This window comes from Fundulus heteroclitus, chromosome 16 (genome assembly GCF_011125445.2).
Source record: "Fundulus heteroclitus isolate FHET01 chromosome 16, MU-UCD_Fhet_4.1, whole genome shotgun sequence".
Taxonomy (NCBI): domain Eukaryota; kingdom Metazoa; phylum Chordata; class Actinopteri; order Cyprinodontiformes; family Fundulidae; genus Fundulus; species Fundulus heteroclitus.
Window position 1 is genome coordinate 28,956,308 of NC_046376.1, and position 19,903 is coordinate 28,976,210.

Genomic DNA, 19,903 nt, shown 5'->3' on the forward strand with positions numbered 1-19,903 from the left:
TAATCTAAAAATAATGGTGATGACCTACTTTACAATTAAGATATCAGCCTACTTAAAAAGGTCTCCAGCAGGTCTGGGGTTCATCTTTGCTTTATTGGTTTGGTGCTTCCAGCCCTCTCATCAGCAGAACACTGCACTTGATCCTTTGAGCATCAGTCTGTCTGATTTGAGCCTGTTTGCTGTAACTTTTGTACAAATGTATTTTTTTTTACATTTTTTTTAAAACTGTCACTGTTTCCTGACAGTATAATACCAGACACGTAATCTGTGGAAAAAAAAAATTGAGCTCCCCTGTCTTCTTTTAGTGGTCATACTGTCATTTGCAGTAATACACCACACCCGGTCATAAAAAAACAATCAGAGCCAGGAGGAATGCATGGCTCTGATTGGTTAGTGTCAATCACTCTTGTGTACATGCTGCTCACACCCCCGCCCCTGCACAGCACCTCCCTTCTTCACAGGAAAGCATGGCTGCTGTGGGGTGTCAGTTTAAATCCTATGATTTTGTTATAGGTGCATGAAATGCAATGCTACAGCTTTTCATTTTGAAGGCCACTATTGCATTCTTGACGTCATCTGTGTGCTTATGCACCTCAGCAAATGTGCTTCGCAGTTTTCAGGAATTAGCCCTGAGAACCTTATATATGTTAGCTAACATTAAAATCAGAATAAATTGCAGTTTTTAACAAGTCATAGTCTTCTAAATATTTCTTTGCAGAAATCGACCATTAAGCTATGTGTGCAGAATATAAAATGGTGTTTAAGGATTACAATTTGAACCGCCATTATAAGAGTAAACACGGAGAGAAGTACAAGAAAGACTAACGCAAAGCGGGTACTAGCGTTAGAAGATTAGCTGGCTATCCCGCCAAAGCAACAAGGATTTCTTTTGCAAAGCTCCACTCTTCCAGGCATGCAGCAGTCTGGACCAACTTTGTAATATCCCACAAATTGCAAGATATAGTGAGCCATTTTCTGATGGGGAGTTCATCAAGGAGGGTTTGGTGGAGTCTGCAGCGCTAATTTGCCCTGAGAAAAAGGACGCAGGCGTGTCCCCCGAAATGCACTGTAACGAGGCGGATCAAGAACATTACCAGGAATGTGGCGCTGAGTTTTTACTTATCGGCTTTGGCTCTGGACAAGAGTTGTGATGTCTGTGATGCAGCCAAGTTACTTATCTTTGTTCTTGGATTGATGAAAGGCTTGACAGAGGAACTGGCACCTATGAGGTCAATGAACGGGACTAAAACATGGAGGTAAAATCCACGGAGGACAAAATTGGGACGAACTGGTAAGAGTTACAGCCGATGGCAGTCCACATCTGGATGGGGAAGAGCTGGCTTTTGAGGTGGATGCGAGAATATTTGACAGAAATTAACCCAGAACAAACACTGACACTTTTGCATCGCATCATTCATCAGAAGGTTATGTGCAAGTTAGTGCTAAAAATAAGCCATGTTGCTGATGTTGTAACTAAAATATTTGATTTCATTAGAACAAAAATCACAGACACAAACACAGGCTATCAGACGGCTGGGAGATGGCTCAGCCTGGGCAAAATGCTTAAAACAACTATGGGACTCTCAGTCTCTCAGAGGCTCACTGGATGGGAGATCTTGCCTTTGCTGTTGATGTCACTGCACTAATGAAGGAACTAAATCCTAGTTTGCAAGGGCATCTCAAGAAATGCACAACTTAGTGACACCTTTCATGAGAAAGTTCAAATTCAAGTCAATTACAGGGCAACATTCTCACATGCCAACACTGCAGGACGTCACAGAATCAGCGAATCACCTCCACAAATATTCATCCATGTTAGGGGCGCTGCATGGGGTGTTTTCAAAAAGATGAGCTGAGAATGAGATGAGCATGATTTTTTTCTCTCCCTTTACTTATAGTGTGGATTATGCACCCAGTGATGATCCAGCTTGAACTCATTGATCTGTCTGGATAATCTACTGTCAGAGCATTTTAAATCAGTATCACTGTCTCACTAAAAGAGGAAATCTTCCCACACTAGAGCAGGTATTGCTCAGAGGATGTTGGTTCTCTTCGGATCTACCTGCATCTGTGAACAAACGCTCTCAGTTATGGATTTTAGCAAATACAGGTACAGATCCTGTCTCGGTGATGATCGCTTGTGTGCTGTCCTTAGCACATCCCCCTCAGACGTTCAGCCTGACCGTGGGGGTCTTGTTCAAACCCAAAACAGTCTCGGTTTCCATCACTGAACACAATGAGAACTGAGGTACACCAACCAAAGAAAAAAGCAGAAAGAAAACCCACTGGGTGCAGTTATTGCAATTTTTTTTTTTTTTAATGTGAACACTAGTGAATAAAGTTCTGATGCTATATCATAAGTGCAGCAAAAAATGCAAAATATTTAAAATAGTTTTTATAAATGTGAACATTTTGTGGTCCACCCGTGCTTGATGCACCGTATGATTGCCAGCTTGACACGTTTATCGTTACTGATGGTTATCAGTGTCAGCTGATTAGTTAGGATGATTAAACATAGCAAAAGCTGATATTTCTAAATGCTTTTTGTGAGTGTTCATTAACTACTGTTTTAAAGATAAACTGTAAATTAATTATATCCTTATATTTGGCCAACTAACATCAGTCAATTTTATCATGTGGCCCCTGTGGAAAAATAATTGCTCACCCCTGGTATAGAGCATAGCACAACAGAGCACTAGTACTGTTGCTGTGCACTGTTAGTCAGCTGGCTGAAACAAGGCTCCTACACTTATCACTGCTCCATGGATCTTTGAGAATAAAGCTAAACAATTGTACACATTTGCCACATTTACTTTACAATTCATCTAGTGTTTATAGTTCAGATGAACTAGTTGTATAAAACATGTTGACAATAAAGGCAAGTAATCCCTCCATGGTTTCATGTTGTCAGAAGACAACAAACTATTTTTGGCTTGTCACATCTCCACAGTGCATCCCTATGAATGATGAAATAGTTTAAAAAAAACAAGGAAATACCATAGGGAACCAATAGCAGTGCTTTCATTTGTCACATGACCTTTTGGAAGTCATCACCAAACCCCTTTCTTTTTTACATTTCTGAAAGGAAACATACATACCATTTTACTCCAATCTGAAAACATCACTCCCTAAACATACCGCAACAGCAGACGAAAGCTTAATTGTTTTGATCGTCTGTTTCTATTTCTTTGCTCATGAAATAGTGGAAACCAAAGGAGATGGGAGTGTCACAAAACATGCATCATTTTCCTTCCGCATCACAATTATGCACTTCTTTGTGTTGGCCTGTCAAGTCAGATCCCCACGAAATCTACTGAAGTGTGACAAAAGGCAGCAAGACTGGATGCTGTGGATAATTTTGTTTTCACACACTAACTGCAAAACGGTCCAGTTTAATGCTCAGGTGTCACACCTCAATCAATACATGGCTGTCTTTTTTTTTTTATAAAACAGCGTTGTACATTTACACACTCATTAGCCACTTATCATCATTCTAAATATCCATCTAAGTCAAGACACAGTTTTTGGGCATCTTCAGTTTGGAAGAACTTAATTTCTTAAAACCCCACCGTTTCACTGAAACAGATAAGCTACCTGGAAATTGAAAAGTCTTTGACCTGGTTCTAGTTTTACATCTAATATGCAACTTATATTCTGAATTTAGAGTGGCAGTCACGTTTAATGATTCCCCTGATGAAGATGTGTAAAAAGCCCTAAAATGCATTCGTCTTTTACTGCAGCACCATAATCTTACATTGAATGGTTGTTGCTGAAAGGCAGAATCCATAAAGTGCAGTGTCATTATTCCTTTGGACATTAGCTTTTTTTTTATCATCTTGTGGTTTTATCACATTTGGTATTCTGCCTCCTGTTTATCTTTAGTTTTGAGACTCCTAGTTCATCTTGTGTTCTTTGACTATTTCAGCACTGTGTCATAGCCCTGAGCCGCCGTTTCTCTGCAGCCAATGGTTCCTGTTATATTCTGGTTCTTGCTCATCCTTGTAGCACAATGTTCTATTGACTTTGTTGCTTTCCTGTTAATCTGGTTTCTGACATTTTTTTGCGTCAGTGTTTTTTTGGTATTCAGCCATTTTCGCGTTGGCTTATGTTCTTCATGTTTATGTGTTCACTGTCTTAGTTCTCTTTAGCCATTCTCTCTACAGATTCCCCCAATTATCTCTTCAGCTCCCTTCACTCCCTTAGCTATTTTTCATTCTGTAATTAACACTTACCTGTGTCTCATCTCAGTAATTACCTTCCTCGGTATATTCAGTATATCCACCCTGGTTCATTTACTGACAGCCAGTTCCTGGATCATGCTCCTGGAAGGCTGTTTTCATCTCAATGCATCTAGGCTGGTCTTGCATGTGGTTTCGGACTTTGGACCTTGCAGCATATTATTCTTGCACCCACTCCGTTTCCTGTTTACCTGCCTGCCTCTGGCTCCTCAATTCATACAACAAATGTTAAGGTCCGAGGAGAGTTTAGCAAACTCCACATGTTACTTTTGTGATGGTTGGGATGAATAGATTTTTTTTTCAGGAATCAATCTTGAACAACCAGTTGGTGGTTATGTTGTTGTTGTTTTTTTGGGAGATTTTGTGACCCCTTGATGCAACACTGTGCTGCATCTCTCTGGCAGTGTCCCTCTTTATGAACCTGGCCATCATCCAGCCTTGTGCCCAGCATTCAATAGAAATGGACCTCTATGGCCCATCACATTTACCTCTAGGTAAACAGAAAGCCGGTTACTCGTTGCAGGTTTATTGAAACTTGGATCAACTTTAAACAGCACTGTGTAAGTTTTGACCCAAGTATTAGCTGAATTTGAGATGAATTAAAGTATTTGTCAGGTCAATATAGAGCACTTGGTGTGTATTGATGCTCTGTGCGGACTGCCCTTCTCAAAAAATTGCCCTACGTGATTTGAAAAGTTTGGGTCCGTCGCTAAATTGGTCATGTGACTCTAGAGTGCCACTCCCCTTAAACACAAGAGCTAACCTTACATGTTTCTACTTTTCTCATCCTCGAGTCAAAGTTTGTCATGGCTGAGGGCAGCAGAAAGGGGAAAACTGTGTCTGAGGAGGTCAAAAGGAGCAAGACAGGGATCGCTCCAGAGGGAAACAACAGTGGATCTTGCCAAAAGAATTTCTTGTTGGTGTTTGATCGAAGAGCAATCAGGATGCATTTCATAAGTTGTTGTTAGGCAACAAAACTGATATGGCACTTACCCGATGAAACATATTTCTGGTTCTCTGATGTAGGATTTAATCAATAGAGGGTGAGTGTGGCCTCGTATTTACAAGTTACTCCATGAATTGTCAATCTCCTGGTCCAAAGTTGTCTGCGATCAGATCCCAAAGAAGGAATCTGTTTAATTTTGGGACAGTGCAGTGTTGCCAGTGGCCTTCGGGAAGCGAAACCTAGAAGTTACAGGTATGGCGCCCCCAGTGGCTAAAAGTTACACAGAGCTGCTTCAAGAATGTAAACTATTTGTTAAAGTCTGTTTTTATTACATTGACTTGAAAGGGATTGTTGTGCAGCAGGTTATTTGCCAAAACTTTTGATAATGTTATTTCAATAATAGGTAAGATTTATCTATATTTTAGTGTGTTAGATTGTGCTTCAGCAATAAAAGCTGGATTGATTTTAAGATTGTTGACAAATAAAAAGCTGTGGTTACCAGTGAACAATACAGAATGTCTTTTATGGCTTTCAAGTCCATGTCCCAGATGGAATATGCACAATTCCTTATCTCGATGTGGTCAATTGAGTTCTTGATTCACTGGAGGAGTAAATCACACCCAGCGTAGGTTTGTGTCTTAAGTTAAACAATCTGCCGTGGTGCTGCTGTTATCGGGTTGACTTCCATTGAGCTGATGGCGCGCTCACTTCCTTGCTCAGCATTTATGAGAGAAGGACACATGACTGCACTAAGTAAATGAAGTCCTTTGTAGCCAGCACTGTAACATTCCAGCCAATGTCACAGCATGGGCCTGACAAAAGAAGATAGCGGCAAGAGGAAAAACAAAAGAAAGCTAGAGACAGAAAGACATGGCGCTGGAAATCACTTGTGAGCAATAGACAACAGTGCGAGAATCATGAGTTTGACAACAGTGGCCCTGACCTTGCCAGGCATGGACGGGTTCCAGATGAGCTTGGAGTTGGAAAGGTGTCAAGTGCTTTTAAGCTCTGTGGACAGTTTTGAACTCGCGTGGCCCCGGTAAGCTTTCAGTGGAGCGTCTGTGTGTGTCTGTGGGTGCAGAACGATCTGAGGCAGCGTGTTGACCCTGCGGAGCAGAAGGATGAGTGTGTGTGCCTCTGTTTCCTCAGAAGCCTTTGTGTGTGTGTGTGTGTGTGTGTGTGTGTTTGTTTTTAGCCTTTTTTCAGTCTGAGTCTGGATCAGAACAGTTGGCGGTGTTTTTATGGAGCCGACCAGAGGGACGGTTTTGAAAGGTAGCCGTTGTTTTGGGGGCGAAGTATGACTGGAACTAGGTCAAGAAAACTTATTTCTGTCTCCTTTCCCCCTTCCATCCTTCTCATGTTTTTTTTTTTTCAATCTGAACTCTAATATTTTAATCTCTCTGTCCCTAAATTTCCTTTCTTGGGAAACTTTATTAAGTCATCCTTTACAAGCTCTATGTAAACCTATTAAAAAGTCGTGATACCAGCTCATGTCTGGCTTTAAAGTCCTATGAGAAAAGTCCTATTAGATTAATGACAGAAACACTTCTCTCGCTTTTATTAAGTCCTCTTCATCATTTCTGGTCCAATCATCAACAGATCAGTTGCACCTGCACAGCGACTGGCAGCTCGATCTCAGTCCTGTCGTGTTGCCTCATGCCTGCTGCCCATTCATGAATAATAAAGGTCTTACGCATCAGAAATTGTGGACCATCGCGGTCTGACAAGCGCTCTTCAGACCTGTGTCCTCCTGCATGTGTCCTGATTATATCACAGGTGAACAATGGTAACATAGATCTGAACCAGGTGGCATGTGCATACGAGCTCTGTCCCATTGAGTTGATGTGTTTTGACACAATGATTTGCTGTTTGCATGTCTAAAAATCTGAAATTTTTACCAATTGAATTTCGCTAAACATCTGAGGGTCGATCGGATCGCTACAAGCACCAATTCTGGGCTTTGCCTGAATGAGCCATGCTACCACATGAATTTGCCGTGTACCGTTCCATTGTACCTCTGGCTGTATGTTTTCAACATCTCTAACAGTTCTTCTTCCAGAATTGTCCTTTATCTAGTTCCCTCTATATTCCCATCATCTCGGATCCGCTTCCCTGTCACTGCATCTTGACAGCGAGATACTGTATGTGTACCTGTGATGATGCACCCTGGCTCTCTACTAGCCATGTTTGCAACACTGCAGGGGCATGCAGGTATAAGACGGATCGATGAATGGATGGATTGGTTAATTGACTGATCAATTGATTATTTGATTGATTTGCCCATATATCCTACAGGAAAAAAAATGCTTTGAAAGGTACAGTTAGAGAGCCACAGCTGCCACTCAACCATTTCCCATACCTGCCTTATTCTGTTTAGGTCACAGTAGCTTTTCTTTAGACATAATGGGCACCAGGGGAACGGCACCCAACCCATTGTGTGGTCAAACAGCCCAGCTGTACACACCTGGGAGGATAGCCAGTTAGCCTTACAGTAAAAGCATGCTTATGTATTGTGGGGAGGAAGTAGAGTATGCAGACACAAGTCACACATATGATGGAATAACATAAAAACTGAACAAGGAAAGCCCTCAGTTCAGCTGACCTTTGAGTCGCTGGCCCTCTCAGCTCTCAGGTGGCGGGGGCAAACCATCAAAACCCTCATGCAGCATGATGCATTAAAGTTATCTGAGAGACAACTCTTATGGAATAATAGGACAAAAACTGCATGGGTCTTAAAATATCAATACGATTTCCACATAGCTTTATAAAAGAGCTGTCTTGTTAGTTTTGTTTAGAATTAATATCCCTTGTTGTTGCCTTTCTTCTAAAACTATTTGTTTCCATAAAATAACAAGATTCTAAACATTCTTGTGAAATTGCTTTCTTTTTGGAAATTGTGAGAATATAGTACTGTGTTCTTCAGACTATAAGGCGCACTTAAAAATCCTTAACTTTTCACAAAAATTGATGGTGCGGCATATAATTCGGTGCACCTTAAATATGATTACAGTTGTGCTTACTGACCAATTATATGTGATACAATGTGCTCAAAAATCTGTTAAAATGTACAAAAAGTACAACCTTGGTAGGTAACGAAGCCGCTCCGTTTAATTGATATTCAGAGCATTACGGTACACTGTGTCACTACCTGATGGGACCCCTGAGCTGTCAACAAGACTGCCTGACTTTAATGTCAAAAATAGAATTGCATTCATGTAAAGACCCCCACATACTCGGGCGTACTTCACTCTGCAGAGATTTGCGCGTACTCGAGGCAGACTCTGCGCATTCAGAGCTCAATTCTTACAACCGCGTACACGGTCTCACACTATAAACTTCTCGGCAGCAAGAAGTCTTTACATCAAACTGTTTTATATGTGAGTGAGCTTGATGCAGTGAGCTGCTCCAAGCAGGCGGTCTCCAGGACGCCCAGCATCACCGTCCCTCTCTGTTCTCACTGACAGGTGGCAGCCTGCTGGAAAAGAAACGGCTCTAGGTGCTCAGCTAGCTAATCACACATTTTACCATCCGTTCCGCTGCTTCGTCCCACTGGCAGGAAGTTTGGGAATTGTAGGAATTTACCACAAGAAATGTAGGCAATAATACGCTCCACTATGAAGGGTAAAACGTCCGCAGAGAGTCAGCACAGAGTCCGCCAAGCTCATAGTATGCGTACAGTACACCAGAGTATGTGGGAGCTTTTAGGTAGCCTGCGACCAGAGTACGCGCTAGCAACAATAAATCTAGTAAGTTAATACCAATATAAAAGTTAAGTTTATTTTGGCCTTATGTTAGAAACAGGGCAGTGTAGTCCAACTCCTCTGTCCTCCTCACAGAGATGGATAGAGAGCTGTGTACGTGAAGGGGCGGAGTGATCTTACACCCTTGGGAAGAATGTTTAGTGCGCCTTATAATCTGGTGCGCCTCATGGTCTGAAAAACACGGTAGTCATTTTATGAAAACTCTTCCCCCCATGGTAAAATGACGAATGTTGAGCATCTTGTAAAGTATCAGTTTCACAATTTATGAAATACTAAATCTTTTTAGCAAATAAGCATATACGATTATTTTTAGTGTCAGGACTTTGAAACGATTATGCGCACGACTGTGTGACTTTATTCTCATATTACAACTTTATTCTCATAATGTTCTTAATTCTTGTACGCCTAATAGTATGACTTCATTCTTGTAATTTCCAACAAAAAATAGATAAACTGTATTATGGTCATTGTAGATTAAAGATGATAAATTATTAGCCGTGGACAAGAACCTTTCCATAAAAAGAAAACTGAGAGAATTTGATAATATTTTCACATATTTGCGAGAAAGAACTTGGATGTTTTCTAAGAAGACATAAAAAATATTTTTCTGTGACTAAAGACATACATGTGATATATTAAAACAAGTATATCTCTGACATTGTGAAGTCAGAAATTTTGGATCATCATATTGATCATCTTGCATAGTGTCTTGTGACCCCATGGGGGTTCCCAAACCTACTTTGGGAAGCCTTGCCATAGAGTTGTCTTACTAAATAACATCCAGTGGGTTAGTTATTTGTGTTTGATGTGCAGCTCCTTGCAAAATCTTCATACTCTTCACGGAAGAGTTGTATTTTCACTCAGACTAGATCACATAGAGGTTGACTCTGTTTACCAGCTTAGCGTTTTCTGGAGGCATTTACTTGCAATGGATTTTAGAGGGGTATCAGAGCAAAGTAATGTAAATACAGATGCACACCATAATGACTATGAATACCTTTACAAGAGATGTAGTTTCACTTTGGTCTATATTAAACTCCCACAGAGCACTGAGACAATGCCACAGCAATGGACAAAGATTCAGCCAGACTTATCTAGAGAGCGCAATACTGTTCTAATTCATATAGGCTTCACCCTTTAAGGCTCTCGCTAGTGGACTTATAAACCCACTAAGGAGAGCCTTAAAGGGGAAACCTATATGAAGTAGATAGGTAACTAACATTTTTAAAACCTTATTTAAACAGGCTACATTTGTTACTAAAAAAAGACATTCTCATTCCCAGCCCTACTTTTTTGAACTGTGTTACGTTGTTCTTTATGCTGTAGGCTTTAAAGGGTGTTTTATTTGTTATCCTGTGCATGTTACTGCATGTGTTTAAAGGCTTTTCAGGTTTCTTTCCAAAACACTCTGAAACAAAAGTATAAAAGACTAGCTCTGCCTCGGGTATCTATCTTCTCCTCAAGGATGCTAATCAAATCTGTTTAAATGGTCCCATTTTAGGGCATCATCACTGCAATGACTTGCAGTTTAGCACCACTTGTCATTTTCCATAAATAAATCAAATCCCAGCCATGTTTCTTGGTTCTAGCAGCTGCTCTCAGATTTATTGGGCGTTACCTGTTAATCTAACAAACAAAACGAAATACATGTTATGTTTGTTTTTTTATCATAAATATTATACAGTTGGATGTTGAGAAACCAAAACTATGGGGGTTTACAAAAATGTCTATTAGTGTTTGTAAAATGTTTCCCTGCGAAAATCTTAAAAGTGTGGCATGCATTTGCATTCAGCCTCCTTTACCCTGATGCTGCGTGATTAAATCCCTTACAACGAGTCGATTCCAGAAATCTACCAGAGGTTTTTGAGAGAAGCTTTAAACTTAGTAGTGGCAGCATCATGTTGTGGGAATGCTTTTCTTTATCAAGGACAGAGAAGCTGGGTTATAGGTTCACCTTCCAGCGGGGCACTTTTACATATTTGAATGGCCCAAGGTACAGATCTAGATCAACATTAGGTGGTCAGGTTAAAATGTGACTTTTTACAGATCCTCTCCATCCAACCTGACCGAGGGGTTGAATTCACACTTTACAGTTATGTTCTACTCTGTGTTGGTATTTCACACTAAACACCAATATAGGTTATAAATTCCAGTTTAGTATCATAAAGTACAAACATTTTTTAAAACGTTCAAGGGGTATACATACCTTTACAAGAGACTAGGAAAGTATCTGTGCTGCTCAACCTTTTAGTCAATATAACATTGTGCTTTAAGAGTGTTTATGCGTCTAGCCTGAATGCACCTATGAGAGTACAACCCCGTTCACACAAAACAAATTCACACCTCGTTTCCCATTCACACTGTACACCCCAAGTGTGCACGCTGCAAAGCTACAATATGCCTCTCTGCCTCAGCCACGCAGCACCATATGGGTCATTTTATCATTCCTCACATAGATTTTTCCTTTGCATATCCGATACTACAATAATTGCTAAGGAGTGTAATTCATTACTAATTGATGCTGGGGTTAATTTATTAAAACTGACTTATCAATATTTCACACGACTCCTCCATTATTCACGGCCGAACATGTGGTGAAACCTATCTGTGTCAGGCCATCTAGCGAGCGTGGCAAATGTTTGAGTGGCTTGGATTTACAGTAGTCCCAGTCCGATGAGTTTTTCTGCAAGTGAACGCAGTAAAATTTCATTATTAATCCTTTTCAAAATATGAGATGTTAGGTGGGGGTGAGTTCTGCTCAAGAAAATACTGGGATAAACTGCGGTCGTGTGCGGTCACAAGCTTTAAGTGAGCCAGGTAGGGATGGTACATCTGAGATGCTCCTCTGTAGCCTAAAGGGAAAGGTGGTGGGCTCAGCGGGATTTCAAAACGTGAGGTCTTATTGGTGGGAGGATGTGTGACTCCAACTTATCGTCTTATTTACACACAGCGTGGACACAGGATTGGCTGCATCCCCGTAGCTCAAACAAGAAAAGATGGTAGGAATGTGTTCGCTAGACTCATCTCTCTTTGTTTCCACTGGGGAAGGGGGACGGACTGTCGAGGTCCAGCTTTGCTGAAACCTCTGAGAGTCTGTCCTCTCAGATCATGCTTCACCGTACCGTCTGCTGTCAGTCACTACCACACTGGACCCAGTGTAGTAGTAAGCACCCATCCCTTTCCTGATTTTCCTCTCAAACCCACTTCTCACATAGTCTCATTCCCACCCTCTGTGAGATTACCGTTGCCACAGCAACGACCGCGTATTGGCTCAGAAATCACAGTAGTTGTGGGTGCCATGGCAACACACTTATGCTTGTGTTTCGCTGCTACCAGAGATGCATGTACACATGCGCGCACACACACACACACACACACACACACAAATGTAGGCCCTGAATCGCAACGTAGGTTTTTTTTTTTGCCCCTGTAAAGATTAAAGCTGCTGTGGCGTCAAGTCATTTCGTAAATGGCTTATGATTTATGCAGCAGATTCTGTTCACCTTGTATCAGTGCCAGGACTCCACAGGATTGGGCTCTTAGCTGGGCACATGGGGCTGCATGAGACAGGATGATTCTGATCATAAGAGCCCATCAGAAATATCAATATTTAATACAGGAAGTCGAATAACAGGTCTGCCTTACATAAAGCACCACAATACAGACAGACAGATTAGAATAAGAAATAATCCCTCACAGTCACAATCAATAATTTTACTCTCGATTTATCCACATCATCATATGAGTTTTGTGCATGGATTTGATGCAAGTTATGCATGGTTGCCATGGAAACAGTCACAGAGAAAGTGAGGAGGAGATGGAGGAGTGAGACATTGAATGGGTGAAGATATTTTGTGTGTGTGTGTGTGTGTAAGGGATGATTTTACCTGACATGAAAATTCTTGGTTTTCTTCATACACACACTCACGCGCTCCCACACACATCAGCCGGAATCGTTGCGAAGTGCATTCGCCGCCGAGAGGCTGCAAGCGTCGTGCATCTTTCACTTGAAGACGGGTCAAATAATCTGGTTTGACAGAAGCAATAAGGTTTCCTTATTTTTCTTACAAACCCAAATATGCAGGAGCAAAATGTGACCTGTGTCGTTTACATGGATGTGCTGTTTTTTTTTTTTTTTTTTTTACCAGCTGCCTCAGTAAACGTTGTCTTTGCTGTGTTGAAATTGCCTTTCCGTAAAAAAAAAAATTACTTTCGAATGCCGCATCCATAAAACAATGGCATTCAGTCAAACAGGCGCTATTTCCATTGTGTGAGTGTTCCTCACTGCTCTTTATTTCGACCTAGGTATAGGGATAACGAAGGGTCACGCTATATGGGAGTTACATTTGTGCATGATAAAATCAGGTGAGATATGTTTAAACCACCCCAAAAGTTATGCCACAGTATGCAATACAACATGTGGTTCAAGCATAAATGCCACCCTGGGCCAGCCCCAGCTTCTGTACCCTATTTGCAGCTGTGTTGAAATTCCAGTAATGGGTTTAGGGAAATGAATTAACCTCAAAATGAGCTTTAGTTTCCTTCTGTATTGGGGACACTACATATTCTGTTATGGTCAGGATCTGTTGGTATTTGCATTTTGGTGTTGTTAGGGTCTTTCCATATTAGTTAATTCCTTTACATTTGTTTTTTTCTTGTGTTGTTTTCTCTGTGTATTTTGGTTTGTTGACTTATATTAGTGTTAGTCTTTTTTCCCTTTGGGTGTGTTGATACTTTTCTGTTTAGTTAATCTCTCTGTGTTTGTCTCCTTCCTTTGGTTTCCCTGTTTAGATCTCTTCCCCAGCTGTCTTTCACTCCTTGTATTTGACTCACCTTGTTCAGTGTCATACTTCACTCCTCCTCAGTATTTAAGCTCCCTGGTTTTCATTGCTCCTTGCTGCTTTGCTCAGTTGCATCCACTCTATGTTCTTCCAAGTCAAACTTGTAATTTCCTTTGCTTTCGACAATAAATTCTTTAATTTAGCTTTTCTGCTCTGTTTGCCTGCATTTGGGTCCTTCTACATTTGCACATCATGACAATCACAAATTAAAAGGCGAAGAAAAAAATGTGACCATATTTGTCAATAATTTACAGAAAGAGATAAAAACTAATTTTAGGCCGTGAAAAAAATAGCCGTTTATAATTGTTTCTTTAAAAGCTCAAACATTTACTGTATAAACTGAAATATACCTTTTTCAATCTTTGCACAAATAATTAGTTGTATGACAGTGGGAATTTAATTAGGAGGCAACAATTGAACTGATCGTAAGTTGGTCTGGGACAAAGATGTCGCTAACTTTTCCTAGTTTAATACAACATTTTAAGGACAATTCCTCTTCAGAATAGCCTCTGCAACTATTTAATGCATTTGGACCAATCCTTGTTTCCTGGTATATGATTAATTAACCTGACACCATGGTTTAAGAAATATTCCCTTATCATGGTGTACATTTAATGTCTGAGGATTGTTATCTAGAGCCAAAAAGAAAAATCTTCCTTCATCAGACCATGCTTTTTGCTTTAGGCCAGCCAATGTCTTCTTTTGCAAAGTGTCTTGTGCAGGTTTTCTGCTTGTCTTAATCTAAACTAGGCTTGATGGCAAAAAAATCTAAATACATTTTTTTTAAACAAATGAAAATTTCATAAATCTCACAATGTTTTTCAGTGTAGAATAATCCAGCTGAAGTTAGAACAGTTTTTTAAACTAAAGATGGCAATTCGGCATTTCTTGAGCCCTTTAGTTTAGGGCCAATGTTTCTCCCCGGTTACAAAAGATGCAAATGAGCATATTAGTGTCAGCTGACAGAACTTTCTCTTGTTTTTCTTCTGCCACACCAAGGTAGAAGAAAGCCCTGGGTGGGGAGCCGTATCATCTATCAAAAATCACCATCTGCAACATAGCAAATCGGCATCCAAAGATGAGGCCATGAAGATGTTTAAGAACAAGTAATAAAAATTTAAAATACGTTCTAGAAGCAACAGGAAGCTGGTGAAAGGATTTGAGTACTGGGGTAATGTGCTTCCTCCTTCATCTTCAAATTCTGACAGCTGTGTTCTGAACTCATTGCAGGGTTAAATCAGATTTCTATTGACCAAAAAAGATCAAATTGTAATAATCCAGTCTAGATGACACAAAAACATATTAATATTTCACAGTCACTTGTGATATATGCTCCTAACTTCTGTGTTATTCTATTTCTGATTATGATCAACCTTATATACATTACATGTGACATTAAGATCCAAGGACACTTGACTCCAAAATTGACTCCAAGGTTTTTGAGATGGGTATTTTTCCATCTCAGAAAGATATTCTACATTAATTAATGTCCTTCTTTTGCATCTCATTTCAAATACCAAGGATCTAAATTTCTATAATCGTTTTTAACTGTAAAAAAAAACAAAACAGAAAAAACCAAGCTCAAAACATCTATGCGTTCATGACATGTATGCAATAAACCACTAACTTAACACATACAAGAACATACTGATGGAAACTAATGTTTTCTTTGTTTAATACAAAAACAGCCAGAGTGAACCTACTTGATGGTTAAGTAGAGCTGTGGCAATCGCAATTGAAAGTCGTTTGTGGAAAATATTGCCAATTAGGAGGATAGATAGATATTTAACAGGGGCGGTAAAAGCACAGAGCCTTGGGGTACACCAAAAGAGAGGGGGAAATGGTTGGGATGTAAAGGGTTTTAGTTGGACCATCTGAGCACAAGCAGCGACATATGACCGTGGTTGTGTCAAAAAGTTCACTGGCAGCTAATGAGTCTGAGAGGTGTGGAAGGTGAGGATGGTGTGGAAGATTGTATCAAAGGATGGGATGGTAACGAGCCCAACATCAGCAACTACAAGGAAGTGATTGGTGGTTTTTGGAAAGCGTTGTTTCAGTCGCATGAAGTTGATTAATATAGCGGAGTGAAACTGTTCATACGGTGTAATGAATGAGTGGTGATCATAAACCTGGGATACATGGAAATATAAATTGGGAAGAATATTGTTCAAAGTTGCATAAATTATCATGTTATATATATATATATATATATATATATATATATATATATATATATATATATATATATATATATATATATATATATATATATATATATATATATATATATATATATTAATTCTCCATGTTGACAACACAACCTTGCCATTCAGCACAATATATTTAGACTTCCATTGCAAATATAGGACATATGTAAATTGCCACTTCTTTCAGCAAGTGATGCTCAGTGTGTGTTTCTCCGTCCCTCTCCTCCTTGTTTTCCTCTGCAGGTACCTGATGAATGTGACATTTGAGGGGCGCAACCTGTCGTTCAGCGAGGATGGGTACCAGATGCACCCCAAGCTTGTCATTATTCTGCTCAACAAAGAGCGACAGTGGGACAGGGTAAGACAAAACAAGACGCGGCAGCGTCTGGTTGTCTCTTTGCAACTCGATTTTAGGATGTCTTTTGGTGATGGGAGGTGGAGGAAAAGGGGGCATAGAAGGAGCTGGACCTGCTACATGTATGCCTTGAAAACTACAGTCAAAGCTAATTCTCCCTTATCTTAATGGGTATATTTAGTGGAAGATTCTGAGGCCAATGTCAGATGTTTAGATGTGTGTTTCCCTCTGGATCTGTCATTGGTTTTTACTTTTTAAGCATTTAAAGCGTCGAGCTTTTGAAGCGCTGCTCTGATTAGATATCATCAGCTCTGAAAGTGCCTTTGGTCCGTTCAATTCAGCAGAAGCTTCTGGCTTCTGATGCGCAAAGACTCCTCATTCAAAATACATCTTTAACGCTGTTATGCTGCTGTTTATAAACTCAATATATTTTGTTTAGCTCTAACTTTATTTTATTATGGAATGGTATATATTTTTGAAAAAGCAACACATCTTTGTAGAGAACAGGGTCAGGACGCTATTGTTTTCAATAAGAAAGAGCCATTTCTCTCTGCTGAACGGCAGTCCATTCATGCAAGCTCCGAGACTCGGTTCCACAACATATGTTCCCATCCTCGGGGTTAGAACCTGCAGGCTCGCTCTGGCACTTCTGTGTGAAGTGTGCATAATTTCCCTGAGTGTGCGTGGGTTATCTCTGCAGACTCCATTTTCCTCCCACAGTACACAGACATGCAGGTTAGGCTTAATTGCTGACTTCAGAATTTCTGTAGGTGTGGATATGCATGCCTAATTGCCTGTCTTTTCAAGTCAAGCCAGTGATTGACTGGCAGTCCGTCCAGAGTGTGCTGCCCGCCTCTGGAGCTATAATGGATACTGCTCCAGCCCCCACTTTATCACAGAAGCAGTTATAGATACAGGATGAAGGGACTAAACGGAGTATCTATTGTGCATATGTATGCATCGAGCAATGTCAGAGGCCTTTGAGCTGAAGAAGTTTAGCTGTATAGCCGAGTGGGATATTATTAGAAGTAAAAAAAAAAAAAAGCAAACTTCTGTTAAACTTTACAAGCTGATTCAGCTTCTTTTCAATTAATCTGGCAGTAAAAATCCATTTTATGATGTGATAAAAAACAATAGAATAAAAAGTGACAAAGTATGGCGAGAAGAGGAGCTGGTGGCGTACATATGGCAACAATAATTCAACCCGCCCCAATATGAACCTGTCGCAGCCCGCCACCTGCCGAGTCAGCACGCATCTGCGTTTGAGAGGATCCCGCTCCATTGTGTCTGCGTCCCGCCGTCTGACTCCCTCACCTCCCCCTGCTTTTTATTCTCTGTACTTCTCTTCGTCTTCTGCCTCTCTAATCTATATTCTGTCCTCTGATCAGAGAACAAGGTGAGTCGTTCCCCTCTGGTCTGCCTTCCTCCCCCCCCCCCTTCCTTCTTGCAGCCTGCTCTAACCCCCCTTCTTTCTCCTCCACCTCAACCTTCCGCTTTATCGCTCATGTTTAATTCCCAGCTTGATTTCCAGTTTTCTCGGATCCTAACGACCCACGGCTCTTCTTCCTTCCGCTGCCGCTTTGAAGAAGTGTAAAGACTCTGGTAATGTCCGAGTCCCGTCCCTCCGGGCCGAATTTAAACCGTCTTTCTCCTCCCGTTTCTTTCCCTAACTGCTTCTCGGCCGTTTTCGCCCAGACAGAAAAAAAGGGTTGCATTGTGCTCCAGGGATACACAGCCCCAGCTTATCCTTTCCAGGCTGCGTTGCCAAGTTTGTGTTCCCCAGGATGCAATGTGTTTGAACACATTTCCATATTTAATGAGTGTGCAAACTGGACACCACAGTTGAGCTGTGTCAAATTGTCTGAACCATTTCCACTTCAAACCCTCTGTTGCGCTTGATGGGACTGGCACATCCAGGTAGGGTTTCCTGAGAGGGGCATCAAGGGGAAATTGACTAATTGGCGACACTTTTTCACTTGTGCAGACCTCTGGGGGATGGAGGGTCCTCCAGACGTACAGCTGGACTCTCTTCCACACAAGACCTACCATTTTGCATTTAAATGAGTTCCATTTTAACCCTCTTAACTCTCTCTTTCACGTCAGATTCCACTTCCTCTCTGCAGAAATATCTGTTTCTACAGCGTGTTTTCCTTAGTTGTCCACTTTTCTTCTTCTTGCTTTATGTATATCTTTCCGTATTCTGCTCTACCCTCGGTGTGGACCCCGTCCTTCAGGTTAACCTCGTTCCGATTCCTTACTCCGGGTCCCATCCTGCCCCTCCTCTCATGTTTTTTTCTTCTTCTTTCCATATTCATATTATACATTTACACAGCATGCTTTGATGCAGGCGCAGTCACACAAAACAGTGGCAACTTGATACATTTTTAATTTACTTTAAATCAAAAATTTAAATGCATATGTTATATTGATAAATTCTACACACATTGATACATTGAAGACATTTGTTTCAGTTGTTTTTGTTGAATTTGGAACACAGTTTGTCTGAGCTTTCAATTTTATGTAAGACCAATTAAAAAACCTTCAGATCAAAATGAACATAATGTTACATTATCACCAGAACTATAGTGGGGAGGACAACTTCCTTAACGGAAGTTCAGCAGACTGTCATTGACGCCCTTTACAAGGACTTTAAACCACAAAAGGCCATTGCAAAACAGGAGACTATTCAAGCATATCGACAGAAAGTTGAGGGGAAGGAAAAAGTGTGAGAGCTTTGTCATCTGCTAATGTTGGTTGTCAGTGTAGCGGTCTGCCATGAAATTTTAGAGAAGAAGCTGAATTCCTTTTCCAGCAGGACTTTCTTTCCAACACTGCCATCAGCACCACTGTTAGCTTTAATGATCACCTTAATCCTGTGACTGATTCGCCGGCAAACTGGTCGCACCTAAACCCGCCAAGAGATTGCATGGAGTATTGCCAAGAAGAAGATGTGTGACACCAGAGGCAATAACGCTGATAAGCTGAAGGCCGCTGCTAAAGCAATCTTGGCTTCCTTAACGACCCAGCGGTGCCAAGGGCAGGTCGCCTCCATGCCACGCAGCAGCGATGCATTAATTCATAACAAAAAAAGAGGCTCAGGTGATCAGGTAGTGGTCATGTGACCACAGAGGTTGGCTATAAAAGGAAGAGCCTCCCACCCGTTCTCCGCTCAGACACCGTTCTCTCATGTCACGAGCTCTGGTACAGTCGAATCATCAGCCTGTCTCTCCATCCTTCCTTTTTCTCTGCCACACCAGTTGTGTCTACGGCCCTTTTTTTGACGCTTACTCCTTTCCAGTCAAACTGTGTGTTTCTTCCTGCCTACCGCCAGTCCTCTACCGTGCCTGGGTCTGGCCAGCAGGCTACACGGACGCATCTATCTAGTATCCGTGTGTCTCGCTTCTCTACTGACACAACCCAGCACTGAGTGAATATACTGGACATGGTTTTGAATAGGCAGAGATTTCTGTATTAAAATACTTTCTTTATTGGCATGTATTGCTTGGAATATATCTCATTGTGTGTAATGAATATTTGTAATGTACGGGTTTCACT

General features: G+C 40.9%; 1 protein-coding gene across 3 annotated transcripts in view; it reads left to right on the forward strand.

The window, feature by feature from the left end:
* Window positions 1–19,903, forward strand: part of LOC105938069 (glutamate receptor ionotropic, NMDA 2B) — a 207,420-nt gene that overhangs the window by 148,289 nt on the left and 39,228 nt on the right. For all 3 annotated transcript variants that reach the window (XM_021307125.2, XM_021307126.2, XM_012879685.3), the window contains exon 8: window positions 16,237–16,351. In XM_021307125.2, coding sequence (XP_021162800.2) covers window positions 16,237–16,351 — 115 coding nt within the window. The remainder of the gene's footprint in view (window positions 1–16,236; window positions 16,352–19,903) is intronic.